At 35.9% G+C, this 26,619-nt stretch overlaps 1 protein-coding gene across 1 annotated transcript in view; it reads left to right on the top strand.

The window, feature by feature from the left end:
* The window catches only part of SEMA3E (semaphorin 3E), a 233,796-nt gene that overhangs the window by 112,148 nt on the left and 95,029 nt on the right, over positions 1-26,619 (top strand). Inside the window, exon 3 of the mRNA XM_002917731.4 lies at positions 17,400-17,560. Coding sequence (XP_002917777.2) covers positions 17,400-17,560 — 161 coding nt within the window. The remainder of the gene's footprint in view (positions 1-17,399; positions 17,561-26,619) is intronic.

Below are 26,619 nucleotides of genomic sequence, written 5' to 3'. Positions count from 1 at the left end.
ATCTAGAATGTCATGGCAGAACTTTGGTTTCAATCTTTCAACTTGCTCTACTAATAAATTGCTTGTCTATAGCTAATTTTATACTTTGAAGTTTCTCTAGTGAGTTCTACAAAAGACATTTTAATTTGTCCTATAAAAATGTCTCCCAAGTTTTCCAGACTTTTTCTTATTTATCATCCATTTTCTTGTTCTCAGCATGTGTGAAAGGGTATTCACTTTTGCCAAGCTGTTGCCTGAGTAGTAAGGCTTTGGCTTAGGGGATTGCCTTATAATTTACAAATGTATTATCAGATCTCTAGTTCTCATTGTAGCATGACCTAATTGACTTCTTTTCATTTTCTTAGTATATGATACCAGGGTGAAGTTAGAGGATATTTGATTTATATCTTCCCCTTTATATGTAAAGCCTATCCAAAATTACAGGAAAACTGATTAATAATGATTCATTTATTGTTTTTTATACTGATAGTGATAAACTTTTTTTGACATAAGAATTCAACTGATAGAAAATTGTATCTTCAGCCCTAATTCTTATATTTCCATGCAGCTAAAATTAATGCTGCAGTTCTCATAGTTTGTAAAACTAACGAATTAAAAAAATTCTAGAGAGCATCCTTTGGACACTTCGACTCAGTATTTCCCCTAACTGGAGAGGATATAGTTTATAATGTGATATGGCATGTGAAGCTAGAAGGAACTTCAGTGGTGATTTCATCTATTCCTCTCATCCTACAAATGGGGAAATTAGATCTCCTGTAGATGGTATATATTCAGCAGCAAAGTTGGGAACAGACCACAGATGTCTGTTCTTATTATTTAAATTTTTATTTTTAAGAATATAATCTCCTTTTACTTATTTGAAGTCAGTAGGTTATAGGGTTTTTTTTTTTTTCATTTATTTCATTTATTTCTAATCTTTCTTGTCTGATCCTGTGCAACCCATGGGTTTTCTGATTGTTTTGACTGGATTGCACAACAGAAACATGCCTGCCGTGAGGTAGCCTTTGGGATGCATGAGGCAAATTATGAGAAAAGGCTGAGGCACAATGTTGAAAAAAATGCCTGCTCCAAAGGTGTCTGTGGCCGTTTATCAGGGGTAAATATTATGTGATTAATGCATGAAATATGGAAAACACCTGTAACATTCCTAAGAGATTTACTGTACTGATACCCTATGACTAATCTGTTTATGAAGAAAGTATGTAATTATACAAACTCATCTATTATGATCAAATAACAAAAAAAGCAAAATAATAGATTAGATCCAGGGTTATCAACATTAAACTGAGTTGTGACCCAAGGAAGTTTTTAAGTTTTCCTGTGAGGCTTTGTTTCCTGATCTTTAAAATGAGGTGCATTATGCATCCATTGTTGGAGTGATATGAAGGGCAAATGGAATTATGTAAATTGGATATTTCACGCCGGGCCTGCCACACAAGAGCCTTTCTGTGTATGCAAGTTCTCTCCCCTTCATGGTTTTCAAAGAAAACACAGGTGGTCTTTTAAGGTACTGTTTGCCCTGTGACAGGTTATAAACAACAGGGGTTTCTAACAGGAAGTGAATCCGTGCTTATTGAGCATTGCCAGAAAAGGAAAACAGAAGACGAATTTGTTAGCAGCTTAGTCACTAAGGCAGCTTTTTGTGAAAGAAAGCCATCAGTGAATTGTACACATAGCTTTGGTTTGTCCCCTCTCTTGGCGTTCCTCAGTCACATATGAAGAGAACCCATCTCCCCAGGGGGCTGATTTACCTATGAAGAGGCATCCGGTTCACATGGCAGCAGCTACAGTAATTGAGGCATGCGATTTCAGAGCAAATGAGCTTTTAGTGGTTGTCTAGCATTTCCAAAGCTATCAAATGATGGCAAATAACACATAGCCTCATCTCTGTATCCAGATACACATCTACCAGCAGTACTCTTGGAATGATTTTCTTTGTCTTACAATGTGAATGAATAGATTCAATCCCCATTTAATTACTGGGATGTCAAAAGATTACAAAATTGCCCTTTATTCTGCCTGGCTTTGAAATTCAGTTATTATTCTGTAAGAATTGAAACTATGAGGAAATGTGATGTTAATAGAGAAAGTATCCAAGTAACAAAGTAGTCATTACTTTATGGTAGTATGTGAGACTGAAAACCACAGATTTTTAAAGGTGCAAATGTTCAGTGTGTTAGATGGTCAGATGGGATGTCTGGAAGTCATTTTTTTTTTAGAAAGGATGTTTTTTAGGATTAAATCTTATGGCTTGAGAGGAGGCTTTATTTTTATGAAGATGAGACTGAAGATCTTTATTAGAGGTCAGGAAGTGAGAATGCAGAGGCTGTTTAGCTGTGATGTTTTAGCACCAAGTCAAGCCATGCATCTGTCTAGGAATTGACAACTCTGTTCTTAAAAAAAAAAAAAAAACCAACTACCAAATTAAATACTGGAAAACTCATAAAAATTCAAGGTTTAATAATAATAGAAAAAAATGTTGAAAGAATTTGTACCTGCTCTTCTGGTACTTAAAAATTTAAATTTCAAGGGTAGAGATAGTTCTGTGTATTTTAGATTAAGCTTATAAATGCATAAATGATAATGAAAGCAGATTTTTTTTAAAGAAAGAAAAATTTTCTCTTGCCAGCTGAGGTAGATGTGGACTGAAAGAAGGAATTGAAAATTACTCCAGCCTACTGTTGGTAGCAAAGCAAGGTTTTAACTTAAAATACGGACTAGCTGTTTACACCGATCATAGTAATCATGTACTTGCAAAATTTCCTACTTCACGTTAAGCCTGTATAATAAGCCTAGAGAGTAACTATGTTCACTTGACAGAATATAATTAAGAAAGGCCTATTTTTGCAGGGGAAATTTTCATTCAATGCCCAAGAATTTATCAACATCAAAGAAGGGAGAAAGAAATCCATACATATTGGCCCTCCATTATGAATCATTAGATTCTTGTGGCAACCCTACTAATTAGTTATTATCATCATCATTTCATACATGAAGGGTTGAGATTCAGAGGAATTCTTTTCATTTCACACATCTTTATCCAGAGCCTACTAAACAAACAGCTGCACTGGTCTAGGTTCTGGGGATATCACAGTGACCCAGGTGGAAAAAGTCACTCCTCTCATGGAATTTGTTTCTTGTCACAGGAGGAAGAAGATACATAAGTAAAGAAAAAATTAAAAAAAAAAAACAACAACAACAACAACATTGACCCAATGAAGGATGCAGCAGCCAATGCCTAGGTGGGAACTTTCAATTCCTTAGACTGGGAAGACTTCACAGAGGGAGGAGCCAGCTCTAAGGGAGGTCAGAAGGAGACACACAGCAGGCAGAGGGAAGAATCAGGGCAAAGGTCTCAAGCCTGTGCCCTGCAGCTCCCTGAGCAAGGGAGAAAGTGGCACAACAGCCGGGGTGAGGTGGACGACTGACAGATTAGATGGTGATAGGCCTTGAACTAAGATTTTAATCTGAGGATGTTGGGAAACAGTTATAGAGTTTTATGCAGAAGAAGAGCATCATGACTCAATATTTGGAATGAGTCACTGGCCACTGCGAGATAAACAGTAGGAGGGGGCCTTGGGGAGAGTAGAAGCAGGAAAGTAGGAGGTAATCTTTCACTGATCCAGCCTAGAAGTTGTAGTGGAGATGTTGAGATTAAATAGTGTGGCATTCAGAGCAAAAAGACTCACAAGAAGAATATTTTGTGAAACCAAATATTTCACGAGATTAAAAGTGCCATTTCCTGAGAGTGGAAGACTGAAGGAGGAATTTGTTTATAGGTGGGAATCAAGAGTTTATTCTTCTTTTGCTATATTGGAGAAGCCTATTTGTTAGACTCTAGGAGAAGATAGCAAGTAGACAAGTATGGCTGAACAAGTATGGATTTGGGGATAAAAAGACTGAGAGTCCCATTACTCTGAAGAATTTGAGATATCAGATATTTGAACCAGTATCTGATGAAGTAAAAATGTGATTCAGATTTTAGTTAGTTTGCTTGTTTGTTGTTGTGTGATGGTTATTTATTAGATGAAATATTTTGTGTGATAGACCAAAGATCAATAAAATTGTTGTTAGAGGAAGATCAAAATATTAACAAAAATATAAAAACGTAGAGGTGAGAGAAATGGATGAAAGTGTTCAAAAGCAACAGACTTCCAGTTATAAAATAAATAAGTCATAGGGATGTAATGTACAGCATTACATGTAGTTAATGACTCCAGTTGACTGTAGTTAACTACAGGTGACTGTAGTTAACCATACTGTATTATGTGTTTGAAAACTGCTAAGAGAGTAGATCATAAAAGTTCTTACCAAAGAAAAAAATTATAATTATGTGAAGTAATAGATAATAACTTACTGTGGTTATCATTTCATAATATATATTATATGCATATCAAATCATTATGTTGTATATCTTAAAGTAATGTTATGTCCCAGTAAAACAGAAAAAAAAAAGAAAGTGTATAGTATGTAGTAGCAAGTTAAATTACTCTAACACTAAAATTACCAAATACAAGATGAAAAAATGGAAGGCATGCTAAGAAGTTAAATAGAAGGCATCTTTTCACATAGAATACTGTCTGTATTTTGCCATTTTGCTCTTTATGTTCATAGCCTATTTTTCCACAAGATTAAAGTTGCTTTGTCAACGTCTGAACTTCAGAGCTTTTTTTAAAATAATTTTTATTTTGTTGTATTAGTCACCATACAGTACATCCCCAGTTTTTGTGAACTTCAGAACTTTTCAAACTGTTAAAATTCTATGTGATATGAAGTTATGGTTGAGACGTTATTGTGTGATGGTTATTTATTAGATAAAATAACTTTTTAACTTCTTAGCATGCCTTAAATTCAGTTAAACATACAGATTGTTGAGGATACATTAGTTTTATAGCATAAAATATTTCTGAGTTAATATTGAAATATATTTATAATTTAATAGCTAATTACCCTAATTACACTTGTGTACAAATTAGCCAACTTCAAAAATCAGAAAGCATATTACAGAATTCATGTTTTTGTTGGGGGTAAAGATTGAGTATCAGAAGTCAAGATTGTTTAAATATGTGTTAGAAGGAATGAATTGCAAAATACTATCAGTCATTTATCTTAAACCTAATTCTGACAGAATATGATGTAAATTTATAATAGGATTGTATTTTATTATTCTTTAAGCTTTAAATGTTAAATAAGAGCCAAGCCATTGTGAAATGTCATTATCCAGAAAAACCGGCTTTTAAAATATGAGTGTGAACAAATCCACTCAGACATATCTAACATTAAAAAATAAGTAACACATGAATAAATGAAATCAAAGCCTTGTTACCACAGACAGTTTCATAGACTGTATGAAAATATTTTGAAGGAAGAATGTTCACATAGTGATCAGACCTGTAGCAAGCACACTGTTAGACTACCAAGAGCATTTTGTAGGACTTGTAGAAACATGCCCCCCACTCCCGACATACGTTTTCAATGACTAATAGTACAGAAAACATGATAGTATTTCACGTATATTCTTGCCTTCCTTAACTTCTACTTTGACTGAATATTTCACATATTTTCTAAAATATTTGTTGCTTGGAATTATGGATTTCTCATAGCAAGTGTCGGGAAATCCCCACAGAGTCCAGTTCAGAGGGGCTTAAAGGTCAGGTTTGGGTGAATCATTTTTCCCTTCATATGGAAGAAGTCTCTCTCATTGGCTAGTGTTCAGTAAAAGCCTGACCATAAACAAAAATTGAGTCCACAGCAGTGGTCTTGGTAAATTATATATTAAGCACAACATTTCCTATATTTCATTCTAGTCATTTAATGACTAAGAAAATATTATATTGTGGCCCTTAATGGAACTCCTAGTTAATCTGTATGAGGAAGGGCAGTAGATTGGGGAAATCACAGATGACAGAAAAAAATTGTTTAAACCACATGAGCAAAAATGGATTCAGTAGGGAACTTCAAAAATGGAACTACAGGTAGCAAAACTCTAGAGAAAGTCCAAGGGAAATGGAGTCTAATGGGCCAGATGGAAAACATGGCCCTGAAGGCAGGGCGGGTAGATGAGAGGATGGAAAAGTTTGGATCAATACCAGTGTCCTAGGAAAGATAGCTTCTCACCAAGGCCTCCGGTTGTAAAACCATTGTCACCATGGCAACTAAGGCACTTCCACTGTGAGCAAGGCTGCTTATTGCCTCTTCCCACCTAACTCCCCAGCTGAACATTTGTGCATGGCAGTTTGTTGACACCCAAATGTAGCCTCCGGGAGACTGAGCATGTTCTCTGGCCACTTCAGCTTCGTAAACTTGTGTGTGTGTGTGTGTGTGTGTGTGTGTGTGTGAACTGTGAATCGCCAAATTGTTTAATTACCCCAGACAATCGAGAATTAGCTCTGTTTACTAAAGCAAAACATAACCCATTAAATGTATATTTCTAACATGGTTGAAGCACACGTTTCTGTATTATTTAAGGATTTAGCCTCCATCTCTCAACCATAACTTCCTATCACATAGAATTTTAACAGTTTGAAAAGTTCTGAAGTTCAGATGTTGACAAAGCAACTTTAAACCTGTGGAAAAATAGGCTATGAACCTAAAGAGAAAAATGGCAAAAATAAAGACAAGAGTACTCTATGAGAAAAGATGCCTTACTTCACCCATATTAAAAGAAATGGGAATTTAATTTGTATTTCCCCAATCAGACCAGCAAAAATCCTAAACTTTAATAATACAGAATTGTCAAGGCTGTGAGGAAACAGTCACTCTTAAACAAAGTAGTTGAATCTTTAACTGATAAAATCCCCACTGAGGCAAATTGGCAATAGCTGTAAAAAAAATTACAAATTCATGGGGGTTTTTTGGCCCAGTAATTCAACTTCTAAAGATGTATCTTACAAATATATTTTCACATATGCAAATCAACATATATTTCTGTATACACATTATAGTTCTGTGTCTAATAGCAAAAATTTGAAAGACTTCACATACATGCCAATAGGTGATTCCTAAAATAGAATATCATGCAACTATACCCTAAGTTTTGATCAGAAGGATTTCTGAGATGTATTAAGTGAACAAAAGCAAAGTAAACAACAGGGCTTATATTATTATTTTTGTGCACAAAGGTGGGGAGGTATTAAAGATCTATATACCTTTTTTGTTGTATATGCATAAGAAACTCTGGAAGAATATCCAAGAAACCAAACACAGTTAAGTCATTGAGGACAAAGGAGTAAGAACTGTAGAAAGGGAGGAAGTGCAGATAGGAGAGAGTTTATTATTATAAACCTTTCTGTTTTTTCTGGTTTTGAACCATAAAATGTAGTTTCTTTTATTTTTTAAGATGTATTTATTTGTTTGCTTTAGAGAGAGAGAGAGCATGCAAGCAAGGGGCGAGGCAGAGGGAGAGGGGGAGAAGAAGAGTCCCCACTAAGTGTGAAGCCCTGCATGGGGCTTGATCCCATGACCCTGAGATCATGACCTGAGCTGAAATCAAGAGTAGGACGTTTAACTGACTGAGCCACCCAGGCACCCCAATGTATTTTCTTAAAGAAAGAAGTAAATGGGCCTAATTATCATCAAGTACATAAGCTTGGAAAACCTTACTTCTAAAATTATTTTAGGGAGGGTGCCCTGGGTGGTTCAGTCGGTTAAGCGTCTGCCTTCGGCTCAGGTCATGATCCTAGGGTCCTGGGACTGAGCCCCACATTGGGCTCCTTGCTCTGCTTCTCTCTCTGCCCCTCACCCTGCTTGTGCTCTTTCTCTCTCTGAAATTAAATGAAATGAAATACTTTTAGAGAATTAAAATGAGGGATACCAAAATCTGATTTGTGTTATTTTTACAGAATTACATCGATCCTTAATATCTCTCTGAAATCCCCCAATGAGTGCCTAATACAGTGGATGTCTTCGTATACGTTTTGAATTTTTCACCCAATTGAGTGACTGCATTATCCAAATCTTAAGTAACTTAAATTTTAAAAACATGCTTTTACCTTATTGTGTAAAATTTGATGGCTAGCTTTTTTTCATTTAGTCTTTCAGGTCTCTGCATTTACAAGGTACCTTGTTTTGCTGCAACCATTTTCCTCACCTGCTGATTAAAAAAAAAAAAAAAACTGGGGCATCTGGGTGGCGCAGTCGTTAAGCGTCTGCCTTCGGCTCAGGGAGTGATCCCAGTGTTATGGGATCGAGCCCCACATCAGGTTCCTCCGCTGTGAGCCTGCTTCTTCCTCTCCCACTCCCCCTGCTTGTGTTCCCTCTCTCGCTGGCTGTCTCTATCTCTGTCAAATAAATAAATAAAATCTTTTAAAGAAAAAAAAAAAGTCTTCAACCCTCCTTTTATCCAACTTTTACCCCCTTCCAGCACATGAAAACCAGTTGGTATTTTTGAAATAAATCTGGTCATGTGATTGCTCTTCAAATCTTTGACAGTCCTCCCATTACATTTAGAATAGCATGTCCTAGTTGACAACATCCTTAAAGGAACGTTGAGTGAATGACATACTATGGTTCCTGTTAGGAAGCTCATTCAGACAGAATTTGCAGCTTTAGCCTTCAATGAAATGTAATCCTAATTAAATATTTAGGAGGCAGTCAAAAATAAATTGTTATTCACTTTTAGGTAATAGCACTTTATATTCTTTGATTTTGTTCAATAATTTAAATATATGTGTACAAATACATGTGAAGCGCATGGACAGACGATGATTCTTTGTAACCAGGTCCTTTCGTGACCTTGCATTTGTAGAATTCAGACACCAATAATCTAGAATAACATGTAAAATACTAAACAATAATAATTTATATAAGATGGGAAGACAAGCAATCTTTAAATTCTGACACGATCTTGTTTTCCTTTACCAAGGAAATAAAAGGCTATTTAATGTCTAGGCTAGTCATATGTACATTTGAACTCTTTTTGCTTTCCTTGGAAGTGGTTAACGGTTAAAACTGGGGCACCGCAATGCCTGTTGTGGACTTCTGCCTTCTTAAGATAGAATCAGAAAAGTTCAGAGAATGCATGAAGGCCAGCCAATCGATTGCTAGAAAGAGCAATTAGCAAACCACTGAGCTATCGTACTATTTGCACTTAAAAAAAAAATTGCTGATTTTTTTTTACCATTCTGTTTCAATATTATTACAAACCATTAGTCAAATTGTCAAAATCATCAAAGTGGTTTGTAGGAAACCTTTTCCTTTGGGGACCATTAAGAAGTCGAAGAAAATTCCTAATGGTTACTTCATTTCTCTATTTCATTTTCATTAACAGTGCTTACTATGTATGCAGTTCAGTATTTTGTTGTTGAATTAACTTGAAGACATGCACTGATTCAGAAAACAGTGAAAAGCTTAAATTTCTGGGTCTAAGGATGTCACTCCTTTGTAGGTGACAGTGGAGGAAGTGTGCATTTGAGAAGAAAACCTATTTTTGTTGGAGAACTGAAAAATGTGTTCCCCTCCTCCCCCTTCTTCCACATGGGTGTGTGGAATTTAAATATATTTTGACAAAGTGAAGAGAACTGTCTCTGTAACATATTGATGCCAGTGAGTTTTAAAACTATTTCCCTTGCAGGTTAAAAAAGAAAGGCCATGAGAGGAAATGACTAAATCCTTTGTGTATATCTTCATTGACAGCTGATAATTAGCACGCGGCTTAGCAATAATAATTAGTTCCCTCTTGAGAAAATTTCCGGATGAACTCGGAGTTGGTGCATCTCAGTTTAGTCTTGTTTTTGTCCAGTCCCTCCCCCAAGTAATTCATGTTATTTTTAGAGGAGGAAGAACTCAAGATGAGCTCTCTCCTTTTAACTGAGTCAGCGCTGTCCATTATTTGCACTGTGTTTTCTGGAGATTACCTGAGATTAGGGTTTCTTTTGTCCCCCTCTTCCTGTATGTCTTCTGATTCTTTCATCTAGGCAGCTTGAAGCAGTGCAGACAGATAAAGAAGTTAGGCATTGCTTCGTAAATATGCCAAGTCCATGGGCTATAATTCGGAGCTAAAATCACTAATATGACTTAAAGTGCTGGCTTGAAAACTAACAAGAGGACAGTCTTCTGGGAGGGAAGCTTCTTGCTTGAGTTCTTTTGCATTTAGTCTATACCTTTAAATTTCCAATACACCTTGGAACTCTGCAGTAAATTAAGTAAGAACATTTTCATTTTCTCAAAAGAGATGTACAATGCGGAAAATGTCACCAGTTGACAAATCAACAACATGAAAACTTCTGTAGTTATTTGAGATAGTTTATAAAATACAAATGAAATTAAGATTGATATTAACCTGAATTTTCCTGTTGATGTTGCTGCTTTTGAGTTATTTTTACTTAATACCAACTATTCAATGTTGGAAAAACCTTCCACTTTATCTTATAGGCTCTGCAAATATGCTTTCAACTTCAGACACATTATAATCCCTTGATAGACTGGATTTTTCATAGTTGTTTTTGTGAGGAATTTTATCTATGATAGGTTATGGAGTCCTTGTTAGTAAGTAACAAGCTTTTAATAAGTTAGTCTTTTTGCTCATTGACCCTGGAGACCAGAACAGGGGATGGCTAAGCAGTGTGAGTTCATAGTGGTGGGAGACGCCCCATCTCACAGGCATTCTTCATGGCAAAGCCCTTCATTCAACTTCTCTTGTGCAAAATTTGGCACCAACAATGACCAAATAACCCTAGCAGTGCACTAAATCTTATAAAAACCTCTTTCTACATCTAGAAGATGGGGATAGTTGTAGGTCCTACTTTATGAAAGTGCCACATGATTAAATGAGATAATAAATGCCAAGCCCTTAGACAGTATGTGACATAGAACTACTCAGTAATTATTAACAGTTATTAACCCTTCAAGAGTCAGGGCTGAGAGGAACAGTATCGGGAAATATGAGGAAATTTGGCTGCATAAAAGGAGTCATTTCTCCACCCTTTCCCTTTTGTTTAGGACATAATTTTGTTTTAAATAAAGTAATACACATTCACTGGGAAAAATTTTGGTAATATAGAAATGTTACACTGGCCTCTGAAAGAGTCCAAATAGCAATACACTGAACCTCATTTTTATTGGTTATTATAATTTTTAAAAATACCCTCTAAAATAATATTTTCACATTTCTTTGTAGATTTAATGAAGTTGAATTCTTTTTATGTGTTTGTTTTTGCCTGTCATCTATTATGACATGTCTCTACAGAACAGAGGTGATAGTTCTTTCTTCTTTCTTTAAAATATTTTTCAACATACTGAATTATCAAGTTGTTTTTATATCTATGCTCTAATTAAATGCTTTCTCCCAACTTTTTCCCTAATAATTATCTTTCTGTTTCTTTCTTTAAATTCTAGAATTCCATAATTTATCCAACTTTACTGCTCTTATTAATTGCTTTTATTTTTACAGTGCTCTTTTTAAAATAAAGAATACTTTAATTCCTAGAAATTTTGTATGGATGAGATAGATGAATGTTTCCCTATCCCAAAAGAGAACAAAAATAGTAGTATTCTCTGTGCAGACAGTAAGGTTTATTCTCCACCTGAGTGAGGGACTTTAACAATTGACTTATTATTAGGAAGGATGGCTCAAGATCAGAAAGTAAAAACCCAGTTTTTCATACTTGACGATGTTCTTCAACACTTGGTAAGATTATATTGAACATCCTAAACTGGACGTCAATTTATTCAGTCTACTGGAAATACAGATTGCAATGAATTTGTTACTATACATTTATTCATGAATAAAGACAGGCTAGATAGGTTGTCAGTGGGATTGATACATGTACTTAATGGTGACAGCTTTGACCCCTATAATTATAGGGACCACACTATTTACCACATGGTTTTTACATTTAACCATGGATGGTTAATTGATCCCAAAGCAACCAGTCTTCAGAGAGCCAGGAATTCATGAATTGTGAACACTGGCTAAGTCAATTACATCCTTTTCCTTGGGAATTTGAATTCAAAGATGCAAAAACTATTGTATTGTGGTGGGGTGGGAGCTGGGTGGTCATACCACTGGGGGCTAATGTATACCTATTTAGCATAAGCAAACCAATGTATAAACCCTTTAGAATCAGTACAGTGAAGCAGTGTCATTAAGAAAATCAAGAAACAAAGATTCACCATTTCTCAATAAAGAAATTACTTTGTGCTTCTGTTGGTTTTCAAGTTAATATGAGGCTTGGTTTTTCCATCCTTTGACCTATATTACCCCGATTTAATCTCTGTTCACTGAAATCGTTAATGTCCTTACTAACATGGCCACCCATAGCCATAAAGTCACTTTTGGTAGATTGTACTCTGATATGAATTCAGGTGACTTGCATTGAGGCATGTGATTATGATCAGAGGTGTGGCTCTCGATACCTTATTCATTTATTTTTAGTGATTTTGGGTGTGCATCATAGTATTTTTTAGCCATTAAGAGGACCTCGGGAGAAGTTTCTCTTAGTCCTTAATACCAGGTGTATCAATCAGGGCTCTCCAAAGAAACAGAACCAGTAAGAGATATGTATAAAATGAGGTATTGGCTTACACAATTACAGAAGCTGAGAAGTCTCTCAGTCTTCTGTCTGTAAGACAGAAGACAGGAAAGCTGGTGGTTTAGTTCAGTCTGAGTCTGAAGGCATAAGAACCAGGTTTGATGATGATGTAAGTCTCCGTCTGAGGGCAGTTGAAAACCAGCTCAGTTGGACGGGCAGGAAAAAAAGAAGAGTTCTTCCTTCCTCCACTTTTTGTTCTACTCAGACCCTTGACACACTGGATGAGACCCTCCAATGATGCTTTAGTTGGCGCATCAATTAAATGCTAATCTCATCCAGAAACACCTTAACAGATATACCCAGAAATAATTTTTAGCCAAATATTTAAGCAATCCTGATCTAGTCAAATTGATATGTAAAATTAACCATCACACAAAGCAATGTTCCTAAGCAACTGATACAGTTTTTCTATTGTGGTATAGTGACTTTTACATTGAATTTTAGGAAGTCTGGGGTCAATTTTGGTATTCACTTTAACAATATATAGGGATATTAAAGAGTGACTTTCAGTTAATAAAATTAATTGAGTTTTCTTTTCCTTATTTTTCCCCTTCATCTTGATATCCCTAGCATTACATTTGTTAGTTCAATTGAATGTATTTGTATAAGTCATCTCAGATTCTTTTTGGGAAGAGGCAAGTTAAATCAAATAAGAGTAGAAAATTGGAGTTAGTATTGAAGTATAAATATGTACAGCCTTTAAAAATGCTTCTATTATAGAATTTACTCATAGTGGATACTTTTAACCTTTCCTGACTTAAAATCAAGGATGTTGGAGAATCACAGACAGTTAAGAAGGACGGTTTGGGTCTTAGAGAAAATTAAGGATCACAATCAGGATTTATATGCCTGCGGAAATTGACAAGAAAAATATAAACCATCACATTGATATATTTTGGTCAGTATCATGATTCTGAAATAATGTATCTACCTACAAGCCCAGACTTCTTAAGAATCAGTTATTGGCACTATCGTGTTGTATGGTGATGGTCAAAGTGGAGAGTTGTGGAAGCAACTCAATAAGCTTCTCTCATTTTGTGAAAATGTTTAAGGAAAACTGTAGTCTATTCATTGGGTCTTATAAGTTTAAAAAGGTAAAGTGACTTTAGGAATTATTCTAGGAAGTGTCTTCATAAGTGAAATGAAATTTATTGACTTACTGCCTAAGTCATATCTATGATATTCAACTTAATGTATCCAAACATACCTTGGCAGCAGTTTCCTTTGAGGCAACATAAATAAAATAAGATCCAAAGTTCCTTGTAACCTAAAAAAAAAAGTATTCTTGACCCTATAATCATTTAAATATATGAAAAGTCATAAATATTTTAACTGCTTCCCTTTAGGCAAGCTTAAATATGACACATGTGATATTTACACGTGTTCATCATACTCCTTCCATTTGTTAAACTTCCAAAACACAGGTTTTATGCTGTACTTTGAAAGACTCAGAAATATCTGTGTGGTTTGTTTTTTTTTTTTACAATGTTTTTATGACCTCCACTTTAGAAATGCAATTTAGTCAGAAACTTAAGAATTTTGAATGTGGAATGGTGATTAACATGTAAGGAAATCATCAACATAAATGTTAATTGGTGTAACCAGGAGGCTAGATGTTTGCTCAAGGTGATGCAGGTAATTAATGGCAAAGCTAAGACTTACATGTGGCTCTTCAGATTCTCTATCTACAGGACTTTTTGTTATGACATACACATCTGCTGTACTTTAATTCTTATGGTTTTTTTTTTTTTGGTAATCTGAGTGATTTTTTCATTGTAATAACATATGTCTATAGGGTGGTTATTTTAATTTCTGGACACGTGAGTTTCTGTATCAGTAAAATAAAGGACAGTGGTAATTTATTTTATTTTTTAAAGGTTTTACTTATTTTAGAGAGAGGGAGGGAGAGAGTGCAGTGGAAGGAGCAGAGGGGGAGGAGAGGGTCGAGCAGACTCCACACTGAGTGTGGAGCCCAAGACAGGGCTTGGTCTCAATAAACCAAGAGTGAGATGCTGAACAGACTGAGTCACTCAGGTGCCCCAAGACAGTGATAATTTAAACTATTACTCTGTGGTTGTTCACTGTTGTGGGGAGGAAAAAAAGATAAACGTAAAGGCCACAAGAAATGAACATTTTTAAAAAATTGCTTTTGTTGGACACTCATTTCAGTTCTTTCTCTTTGCATTTTCCAAACTCTTCTCCCTAGGTGCATGAGTATATTTTTATGACCCTGTGGGATAGACTTGGCTACCAAAATGGGCAGATGGGTCACGCTAAAAGGTGATATACCAGAATAAAATAAGCTTGATGTGTCGGTAATCGGTCTCTATTATTACAGATAAAGAAATAGGAAGTACCACCTTTAGACTATTAGAATTATAGTAAGTGTAGCAGAAATTGACAAGTTATAAAAACAAATAGCTGTTAATATCTGTCTCTCTATAATGTATACAGGGGTAATGAGGTCCTAATGACCTCACTGGGAAATAAGTAAAGTGATCCCTAGATGGAACTGATTCCTGGAGTGTCTTCTTTACTGGTTGGGCTGCCCTTCATTTGAGTTCAGACATTTTAATATGGGCCCATACTATTCCACTTCGGCAACACTTTCGGGTATGCTTTTATATTTTATTCCTTTCATCATTTTGTCATTTTCCAGCAAACTTAATCACCCAAACTCCACACCTTACTGTGTTTGGTTTAGAGACCTGTTAATTCTACTTAATGTGTAACCACTCTCTTTTAATTGCTCCTTTCAGATAATTTCACTGTGCACAAAACTTGGAGAATTTTAGCAACCTATTGGAATAATAGGGGAATATTTTCTGGAATAGAGTCCATTTAGCAGCCCTGATATAAAACCATAAGTGGTCATATGTAAAGTCAAGGTGTAATGGCAGTAGACTGTATTGATCCATATTTTTGTTACGGTATCGAATCCCTAAAACCTGCATCTCTTGCTGTTGGTGGATGCCTAGCAAGGAAGGAAAATGATATGATTTTCCTTGACAAAATTGCTAAGTGGGAAGAATTTGTCTTCCAGGGTTCAGAACCCCTGATTGTTCCTCTTGCTCTTCCCCAGATAAAGCACCTTATTATTCTTTGCATCCCTCCCTCAAACCTTGTTGTCAGATTCTTTATTTAGGTGAAGAGTCAAATGACTCAATATCATTAGTTTTACCTTTATAAGAGACACTTTGATTTTAGCAATATTTCTTATTTTAAACTAAAGGATTTTAAATTTTTTTTTGAATGTAGTTGACACCCAATGTTACATTAATTTCAGGTGTATTAAACTAAAGGTTTAAACTTAGCCCTACTCCACAGAAGTTTGGACATCTACAATTTCAAAGTAGAGATACAGACAGTGAGTGCAGTTTTAAAAAGATTTTATTTATTTGAGAGAGAAAGAGCAAATGAGCAGGGGAAGGGGCAGAGAGAGCCTCAGACTCCCCACCGAGCAGGGAGCCTGACACAGGGTTCCATCACACAGGGCTTCATTGACTCAGGACTCGTCCCAGGACCCTGAGATCATAATCTGAGCAGAAGGCAGACACTTAACAGACTGAGCCATCCAGGCACCCCAAATACATTTTTAATAGAGAGGTCCTTCATCTCTCCATTCTCAGAAGTAGAGTGGGCACAATGCTATATAGATGGTCTCATTTCATCCTGCTATCTGGATTTTAGTGTCTGGTCACCAGTATTCCCCATTTTCTGTCAGATGCATTAGGTTTTGACTTTCGGAAAATGAAGCTATCTTCTAACTTGTCAGTATTTCCCAAAGGGGCCTCTTGGGGAATTTTTCAGCATGCAGGGCCTCGTCTTAGGGGCAGTATTACTGTCATCAACGGCTCTCATATATCACTTACCAAGCTTAAGTCCTGAGCTGCCATATGCATTTAAATACCTTCAACAAACAAACAAATGCACACGAGAGGTGTGTCAGATTGTGGCTTTCTACAATTAAATGTATGTTATTTGAAACAAATCATTTGTGATTTCTGCTGTAGGCATGAATACATAAACATTAGCCAAAACTCAAGAAACAGATCTCTTAGAGATCCCCACTAATTTTCTCATTTGTCCCTGCTGAACTGAATGCTATCATGAGTTACCTCATTGTATTAACAACCTGAGAGTTTCCAGACATGGATGCTTTGATTTGACTTTCAAAACCAATATTAAGTGGAGACATTTTTTTTGTGAGTTGGTGTTCATCTGAAATTAAAAGGACACACTTTCAGAATATTTTTTGTATGTTTGGAATATTTGTTGCACACAGAAAAATAAATGTAAAATTCACAGTAAAATGACTTTTCCACATAGCACTTTAAAGATCATGAAGGTTAACTCTTTCTGTATTTAAAAACATAGAATATTTACATTACATATTGAAGTTTTTAGATTCACAAACATACAAAGATTTTAATTTGTGCACATTAAAATTTATTCCCAGTTACACTTTTTTACATGTTAAGCAATTTTTTAGTTTTCTAGTTTTATCAACAAACATATCAATATGGAGCACTGAATAAATTTAAAATGTACATGATTTGATATACGTACATATCATGAATAGACTACTACAGGAAATTTAGTTAACATCCATTATATCACATAAATTTTTTTTCTTGTGATAACTTTCAAGATATACTCTCTTAGCTTTCAAATATGCAATATACTATTGTTAATGCACTGCATATTTTTAGTCTTTTGGGTAATAAATTCTAAAGGCTTTATATTTGTGATAAAATGAATGTTGTCATACCTGTTGGGACTATGTAGTTAATAGAGCCATGATAAAAGTGTTACAAAGGTATTTGTATATTGTCTTTTGTTTAGCAAACATTTTCTTTTGCGTTTCAGAACTCTTGGACCTAAATCGAACATCAGTCTTTCATAGCCCTTTTGGGTTTCTTGATCTCCATGCAATGCTGCTGGATGAGTATCAGGAGAGACTCTTTGTGGGAGGCAAGGATCTTGTGTATTCTCTCAGCTTGGAACAAATCAGCAGTGGCTATCAAGAGGTATGGGAACATCAAACTGTGTATCAGGAGGGAGAGAAAAGGGGTGAGGGAGACAACTTCTTGCATGGTGTTACTTGAATTAGTTTTTGATTGTTGGCCATTTTAATATTCTGAGTGATTATTTTATTGGAAGAAATAAAATATTCATGAAAAATGAAATCCTTATTTAAAAAGTTTATAAAGTATCAAGAATGAACTTTTCTAGCACACCGCTGATCTGTGTATTTCCCGGAAGACTTTGGATTGGTGTGTTTGACATTTGTCTTTGTATGATGGCCCTTGTCACGACACCACTCTCCTGAGACCTGCGTTTGGAACCTGCTTTTACCAGCAATCCCTCTAGGTTTTATTACTACAAAAACCCCAGCCTATAGCAGTATGGATGTGTGACCTTGCTATAGCTAATGTTTTGTTGGTAATATCATTATTTCAGGTGGATGCTCTATAAATAGTAGTGGATTAAAGTATATTAAAATAGGCAAGTGCCCACCATTTTCAAGCAGAGGTTGAATGTAATGAGAAAGATAGCACTTAGCATCTCTGCTTATACTGAGTTGAGTTGAGCTAAATTTTTTCAGATCCAAGTCAGCCTTAAAACATGCAGAAATATTTAGATGATAGTGTTTTTTTGGCATAAATGTATGTATTACATAATACATTTTCTTTACAGTACCCATTTATGTTGGTCAGAATGATCAATGTCCATATTTTTTTAAAGTCACTTAAAAAATTTATGATGAAAAACAGCATCCTTTCATCTTTGCCAGTTCCTACTCCCTAGAGAAAATTATTTCAACTCTTTTATTATTTCTTCTGATTTTTACCTCCATTTTTCTAAATAACATTTGTATACTACTCTTTCTTGATAGCATTGATGTTAGGCATTACCTGTTGACTTTCTATTAAGGAAGATGAGAATTTTAGCATTCTTTTCTTGCAGTACCATAGCTAAAATATGTCTGCAGTACATGAGAAGCCCCCAGTTATCTGTCCCTTCACCTTCCCAATTTAGCTATAGCACAATTTTTATTTAAGTAACAACCTTTACATTAGTGTAATTAGGAAAATAGATCATACTTCATTTTTGACCCTTCTGCAATTAAGTATTATCCCTTCTTTTTTTCTATTTGCTTAGATTTTTTATATTACTTTCCCTAATTTTTCACCCAACACCAAACTCTCTACCCAGCTTCCTTTCCTCCTCTCACTTTCCATCAGTTCCAAGTTTTTGGTTTTTAAATTAGAGATCTCTTTTCTGGTTTTCTTACCATCCCAGAGTTTAACTTCATCATTATCCTTGAGCATCCCCTCTACTTCTCACTTGTAGAGTTTTCTTGGTGAGTTTATATGACCTTTTAGTGAAATGTGCCTTCTGGTAGTTTCTTGAAGAAGGATCCAAAGTAAAATTTTGAGTTTTTTATGTTTGAAAATAATACTCTTTAGACTTCACATATAATTGATACCTGAATATAAAATTCTGGGATGAAAGTCATTTGCTTCAGAATTTTGAGGATATTGCTCCATTGTTTAAAGATTTTCAGTATAGCTTTTGAGAAGTTGATGCCTTTCTCATTTTAAAGTTTGTGCGTAACCTGTTTCGTGCCACCATATCCCCTAATCCTGACTCCAAGTTCCTCTGTGTTTTAAATTTTTCTCAGATTTCTCTCAGAGTTGATGTTTTTTCATCCACATTGGGCCTTCTACTGGAGACCTCATGGCCTTCAGCTCTGGAAAATATTTTTTAAACCTTTTTTTCTTACCATTTTCTTCTTGATTCTCTTTTCCTCAACTTTCTGGCCTGTTTATTGTATGAACTTTGGACCAGTTCTCCTTATTTCACTGACACCTATCCAATTCCTATTCTCCAAGGGACTGTAGCCTTCCAATTCCTGAGAATTTCTAAAGTTCTTTTTCATGAATCAGCTTGCTTATTGGCTCCCATCGCCTTGTAAGCATTTAGATTTCAGTTTTTCTAGTGTGCAAAACCATTCAACACTTTTCCATATGTCGTAGAACTTCCAAAATGTTGCTGACATTTCTTTGGCTTCTCCACTCAAGTTCTGTCTTGTCCTTTTTGGACTGTGTGCTTTACTATCATTTTAGTAGTAGCAGGAGGGAGTAGAAGCGCATAGTCTTTCCTTTTTACTATCATTTTTAATTATGTTTTCCCAGTAGTTCCTAAAAGACATGGTATCTCTTTATGTATGTAAGAGATACATAGTATTGATATTATACACACACTCACACGTACATATACACGTGTCTCTAAGACCGTCTACGACCTCCTCCTTCCAGCCAAGTTCAGTGGTTTTTCCTCTCTCTCTGCACGGATGGTCTTTCCCCCACTGTGATGTTCACCATATGGCTCTCTTCTTTTTCTCTCAGTTACATCATCTACATTCTTGGACTTTCTGTAAAGGAATATCTAAACTAGGGCTCCGAAGTATCAGACCCATAGAATAATCTCTGTTATGGACTGAATGTACCCTAAAATTCGTATGTTTGAGCCCTAACCCCTAGTACCTCAAGTATGACTATATTTGGAAATAGGACCTTTAAAGAGATGTTGGAGTTAAAATGAGGCCATTAGGGTGGGCCCTAAACCAATCTGGCTGGTGTCCTTATAAAAAGAGGAAACTTGGTCACACAAAGAAACATCAGGGATGTGTGCCTACAAAAGAAATACAATGTGAGTCACAGTGAGAAGGTAGCTATCTACAAGCCAAGGAGAGAAGCCTCATAAGGAGCCAGTCTTGCCAATATCTTGATCTTGGACTTCCAGCCTCCAGAGCTGTGATAAAACAAATTTCTGTTGTTTATACCACCCAGTCCATGGTATTTTGTTATAACACAGCCTTAATAAGCTAATACAATCCCTATATTAAAATTTTAAGTATGCCAATATGGAAAGATCCTTCAAGGGATGGGATACTGAGAAGATTAAGAATCTTTGCATTAAGGAAGTGGTTTTTAAGTTGTTATCCTTGGGTCAGCATCATGTAACCCTTATGGAGTTGATCCCTGGAATCCACATTTACAGCAAGCTTTCTAGATGATTCTTATGTACACAAAATCTCCTAATGATTTTCCTCAGCTGTTGTTTCCAAGACCAAGAGATAGCAGCTTCCCACATTAATGTGATTCCCCTTTTAGAGTAGAGGAAATTGAATCACCTACTTATTCTCCTTTATTGTTTTGGCCTAATTGTATCCTTAGTGATGTAATGCTGGAAAGACCGGGGAAATACCTATGAAGACTCTATAAGGGACAAGGAGAGTGGTAGGATTTCATGAACTGCATCTTAGGTAGCTAAATAGAATCCTATGTGGCCATTGAAACTTTAGGGTGCCATCTTGTACAGATGTCAAGGAAAGTAGCTACACAACTTATTAAATTCAATAACTTTGCTGCATTCAAGGGTAAATCCTCATTTTGTGGGGCCTGAAATATATACAGTTTAGTGACCTCTTCAGGAAATATACTTATTCAAACATAAATTTCAAAATTGGGTCACAAAGTACCAACAGGGAGCCCTGAGGCTTAAGCTTTATTGGCTCTGAGGTAACTTCACCTCACCTGCATTTGTTGTTTTGTACTTTTCCCTCCTGGACTTTTTTGTTTGTTTTCAGTAACAGCAGAAATAAAGCTAGGTCTACTTCATTCACCTTCTGTTGAAAGGAATGGACTTGAGAATGAAGGTGCCTCAGTGCTTTCCAGGCTCTGAAGATGCTGTGTGTCTGCCTCTGGGCAAGGCTTTCCTACCATCGTTTCTGGACCTTGCTTCCTTGATTTTTTACCTGTTACTATATTTTTAATCTTTCCTGCTTTGCTTTATCTATCTCTGGGTTTCTCAGCATCAGTACTGTTGACATTATGAATAGGTCTAAGTTGGGGAAGGGGGTGTCCTGTGCATTGTAGACTAGTTAGCTGTCCCTGGCTTCTGTGTAGTTGTCAGCAGAACGCATCCCCACAATCATGACAATAAAAGTCTCTGGATGTTACCAGATACCGCTTGGGAGGCAGAATTGCTGAGATCAAACCATGAAGTCTAGCCCAACATTCTATGAGCAAGATCCAGACACCACCATAGAAAAATCTCCCCTTAAATATATATCCATGTGATTCCCAACTCCCTTGTTTTTCCCTTGCAATCAGGTACCTTGAGAGTAGCCAAAGTCCATTTTCTCTATTTTTTCACATTGTATTTATTTCTTAGCTTTTAATATCTTTTGAAATGTAATATTTGATACACAAAAGAATATAAATAAACATGTTAGAAAGCATAATAATGAAATCAACACCGGTGAACCCCCCCCAACTCAAGAATGAGAATATCACAATCCCACCATAGATGCAACTACCTATCTTTCCCTCCTCATGCCTCCTGCTTCATACAAGTGGTTACCACCCTGTGTTTTATGTCAGTTTTTTGTTTTTATTTGAAAACTTATTATAGTAAATGTTTTCCTGTATGATATATTATTTAGAGTTACTTGTTTTGGGCTATGTAAAATGATATACAATAGTATATTGCACTCTCCTGGAATTATTTTTGTTGTTGTTTTGTTTTATTCAATATTATTTCTTAGAGTCAGTCATCCTCCTTATTGTTATAGTCCCTTTGTTGTAGAAATAGAATAGTGAATTAGGACCACAAGTTAGATTTCTAGGTTCAAATCCTGGCTCTGCATTTATAACACTTGGCAAATTTTTTAACCCCTTTACGCCTCTGTTTTCCTCATTTGTAACGGGAAATGTTAGTCTTCTCTGAGGACAAAACTGAGTTAATGTAAGTAAGGGACCAAGAAGTATGCTTTGCACATATTAGAAGCTATGTATAAGCTCTTACTAGTCACTTCGACCAGTGTGTAATACATTCCATCATACAAATATAGCACAATTTACCCATTACCTGTCAAAGGACAATTGGATGGTATCCAGGATTTTGCTTTACTGATGTTTCTATGATTACTATAGTAACTATCTCCTAATACACATTCCTGAAGGAATGCCTCCAGAGCATATATTTTGGATATTGCTGATTATAGGTTAATTGTTGTCAATATTCACCTGGGTAAGATAATGCCTAATCTTCTCCAAAGTAGAAAGTAGTTCTACAAAGTCCCATTCCCTCCAGCAGTGTCTGAGTTCCTGGCAATCCACACACCCTTCAAACCTTCTTCCATTGGTTTCTTTCATTCACATATTTTTCAGCAGTCTTCCCTTGATTCATTTGTTTATTCCCACCCCATACCTCACTGTCTTGGCAACTACAATAGCATTTTTATTTATTTTTAATTTTACTTATTTTGATTATAGTTTTCATAACCCAATTTTTATTTCAAAAGCAGGACATACACACTGTAAAAGATTAGACAATGCCAACTAGAAAAATACCATACTATAATAGCAGATAGTGACAAGAGCTATGGAGAAAAATAAATCTGGTTAAGGAGGCAAGAGGAAAGGGGTTGCTGTATTGGATAGGGTGGTCAGGAAAATATTTCTGAGGAAGTGTTACTTGATAAGCCACCTACACAGAATTCCCACTAGCCGTATTTCAAGGCGCAATAGCCCCTTGTGGCTAGTGGCTCACATGGTGGACTGTGGAGGGCTAGAGAAGCCACATCACAGTGTGTGGCTGAGGTTGATTCCAAGGGCAGATCATTGAAAGATCAGAGGATAGGACACCCATTGGCTAGGGTGATAGCCGATGGTTCATCCTTATGAAGAGAAAATAGTAATCTAGGTGAAAAAAAATCTTTCCATTGAAGAGGAGCATGTGACAAAGGATGATGGTGGATGACTCTGAGCAGAGATAGCAGGTGGTATGGTTGTGCCCACATGAGCTTCAGAGTAGCAAGGGTTTTACATTTACTGTTTTGTTTTAAATCTGTATGGGGTAGATGAATTTAGAGTGAAAATTAGGAACGGGCAAGAAGGATCACTTAAAATATCTTTCTTAACGTGTGAGTTGAGAATAAAAAAGCCACCACCATTAGAGATGGCTCGTAGAGAAACAAAAGTTTCAGGGGACGAGCTGGTTTTAATTGGAACACTGTAAAAAGAGGTGGCAGTTACAGAGCAGGCATTTGAGATGATTTAATGGAAGTGATTGAAAGGTTCAGAAAGGTGGAGACAGACTGGGAGCTGCACAGAGCTTTATGAGGATATGAGTCCAGCTGTTGATTGTTGATCCCTTGGGGTGAGAGAGTGTCCGTGCTTCCCGTGCGGCCCACAGGCACTGGTGTAGGGATGTGTCACAGTGGATTAGACCTGATGATCTCTTCAGGGAGAGATCTTAATTTTTAACTTTAGTAGAAAATAGAAACCATCAAACAGGTGGATCCTCTCTCTCTGATCACCAAGGCTACTATTCCTGTGTGGCTTTTCTACCTCCTTCCTTGTTATGGGGTGGGCGGGAGGTGTTCTTTCTCCTTTCACAAAGTGCCATTCCTGCTACCCGTGCTCTGTATTCCACCCGGTTGACTTTTCTTAAGGATTGGTTATCTTTTGTCTTTGCTGTATTATCATTTCCTCTTTCTATAAAATCAGCAACAAATATAGTTTTGTATAGAAGTTCTTAAACTTTTGTGTGTGTCACAGATCTGTTTGGCAATCTGGTGAAGTCTGTGAACCCTTAAATGCATTAAATCATTATGTAGGGTTACTAAATAAAATACTGAAAAAAGTCATCAAATTGTAAATATATTGAAATAAAGCTATCACACTATAAAAATAATAATTCATAGTATGAAAACATGTAACTTCTTAATTAATATATTAAATAATGAGACCTAGCAACTGCTCTTTTCAGTACTCTAATTTCAAAGTAATGATGAATGTTAATAATGTTTTAAGATACCTGTAACAACTCTAAAGCAATATTAAAGTATCTATTATTTCTTGGGGCTCCTGGGTGGCTTACTTGGTTAAGTGTTCAACTCTTGGTTTCAGCTCAGGTCATGATCTCAGGGTCATTAGACTGAGCCCTGACACGGGCTCTATGCCCAACAGGGAGTCTGCTTGAGATTCTCTCTCTCTGCCCCTCCTCCCACACATGGTCTCTCTCTCTTTCTATCTAAAATAAATAAATCTTTAAAAGAAATAAAATATCAGATATTTCTCTTGGTTATTAAGCCACAGACATTATACTACTGTGATTTACTTCTTGGATTTATGTGATAGAGGTGCTAAATTTTAGTTGGAGATTATGCAAGTAAATAATGATGTGTTTTTTTTCAATCGAAGCTGGTACGTTTCCTCAATTCTTTTTTCAGGCCATAGTTAAGAACTCTTGCCCCATAATTTTCATCTTATAAAACATTCTAAAAAATTTGAGTAGAAAGAAACAGAAAGTTCTCATTTTTGCGAAGTTATAGATCCTTGAGTTCTACTCTCATCTACCTTTTTAGTCTCATCTCCAGTTGTCTACACCAGCACATTGCTAACAGATCACTAGTATTGTCACTTTTTTTCAGCTTTATTGAGATATAATGACACATGATATTGTGTTAGTTTAAGGTGTATAACATGTTGATTTGATAAATTTATGTGTTGTAAAATAATTGCCACCATAGCATTAGCTACCCTATCCATCATGTCACATAGTTATCATTTCTTTTTTGTAGTGAGAACATTTAAGATTTACTGTCTTAACGACTTAATTTTTAGTATATAATACAATATTAATCATCATCATCATGCTGTACATTAGGTCCCCAGAACTTATTCATCTTATAACTGGGAGTTTGTACCCTTTGATTAATATCTTCCCATCTCCATCCTCCCATCCCCCTTTCAATGGCAACCACTATTCTACTTTCTGTTTCTATGTATTTGACTTTTGTAGATTCTACATATAAGTGATACCATGCAGTATTTGTCTTTCTCTGTCTGATTTCACTTAGCATAATGCTCTCAGGGTCTATCCATGTTGTTGCAAATGACAGGATTTCCTTTTATCTCATGGCTGAATAATATTCCACTGTATATATCTAGACCACATCTTCTTTATCCATCCATTGACAGACACTTAAGTTGGTTTTATTTCTTGGCTTTTGTGAATAATGCTACATGAGAATGCAGATAACTCTTTGATATTCTCTTCGGATTTCCTTTGGATATACAATTAGAAGTAGAGTTGCTGGATCATATGGTCATTCTGGTTTTAAGTTTTTGAGGCATTTCCATGCCGTTTTCCGTAGTGGCTATACCAGTTGACATTTCCATCAGCACTACAAAAGACTTTCCTTTTCTCCACATTTTCACTAAAACTTACTTTTTGATTTTTTGATAATAACTATTTTAACAGTTGTGAGATGGTATCTCATTGTGGTATAATGATGATTAGTGATGTTGAGCACCTCTGTTTTCTCTTTAATATCTCCTTATTGTTACGCACTCTCCTTCCCTGGACTAGCCTTCAAAAATACCACTTTTTTTTTTTAAAGCTACTTCCTTTCTCTTCTAAACTAGATTTGGAGAAGGTTCCCCTAGTCCTTTCTTAATCATTGGTCTGATTTTGATTCTCATATTAAAATTGGCTGTTTACTTGCCAGTCTACTTTATAAGATAGCTCCTTTAGAAGAGGTACTGTGTTATATTCATGTTTGAAGTTGCAGGCACTCAAACACATGGACAATAAAAGAGTGAAACTGTGTCTATTGTGAATCCTGACATCAATAAATATGTCATCTTCATTGCTCTCTTGCAATTCCCATTGTACTTATTGACTGAAACACTTTGAAACTAATCATTCTCTAATTTCTTTTAGGTTAATTTTGTCTGCCTTCTGCCCCCACCCCTACCCCCACCAACCACCTACCCACTTCCCCACTGGCAAACAAGGTAGGCTTCTGTTTTACAGTGTGGCAGTAGTTTTTACTCTGTCAGCACATTAATAACACCTAAGGACCTTGTAAATAATATCTATGCTGTGATGACCCCCCCACCCAACCCCCATGACTGAAGTGGTGACTATAATGTGCATCCAGGATTGTGAAATACTGAAGCATTATGTGTCCCTGTTAGCCTTAGGAAATACTGGTCCTATATGT

Source organism: Ailuropoda melanoleuca, chromosome 1 (assembly GCF_002007445.2).
Source record: "Ailuropoda melanoleuca isolate Jingjing chromosome 1, ASM200744v2, whole genome shotgun sequence".
In the NCBI taxonomy this organism is placed as follows: domain Eukaryota; kingdom Metazoa; phylum Chordata; class Mammalia; order Carnivora; family Ursidae; genus Ailuropoda; species Ailuropoda melanoleuca.
The sequence above is the reverse complement of the archived record's forward strand: the minus strand, read 5'-3'. Positions and strand labels throughout refer to the sequence as shown.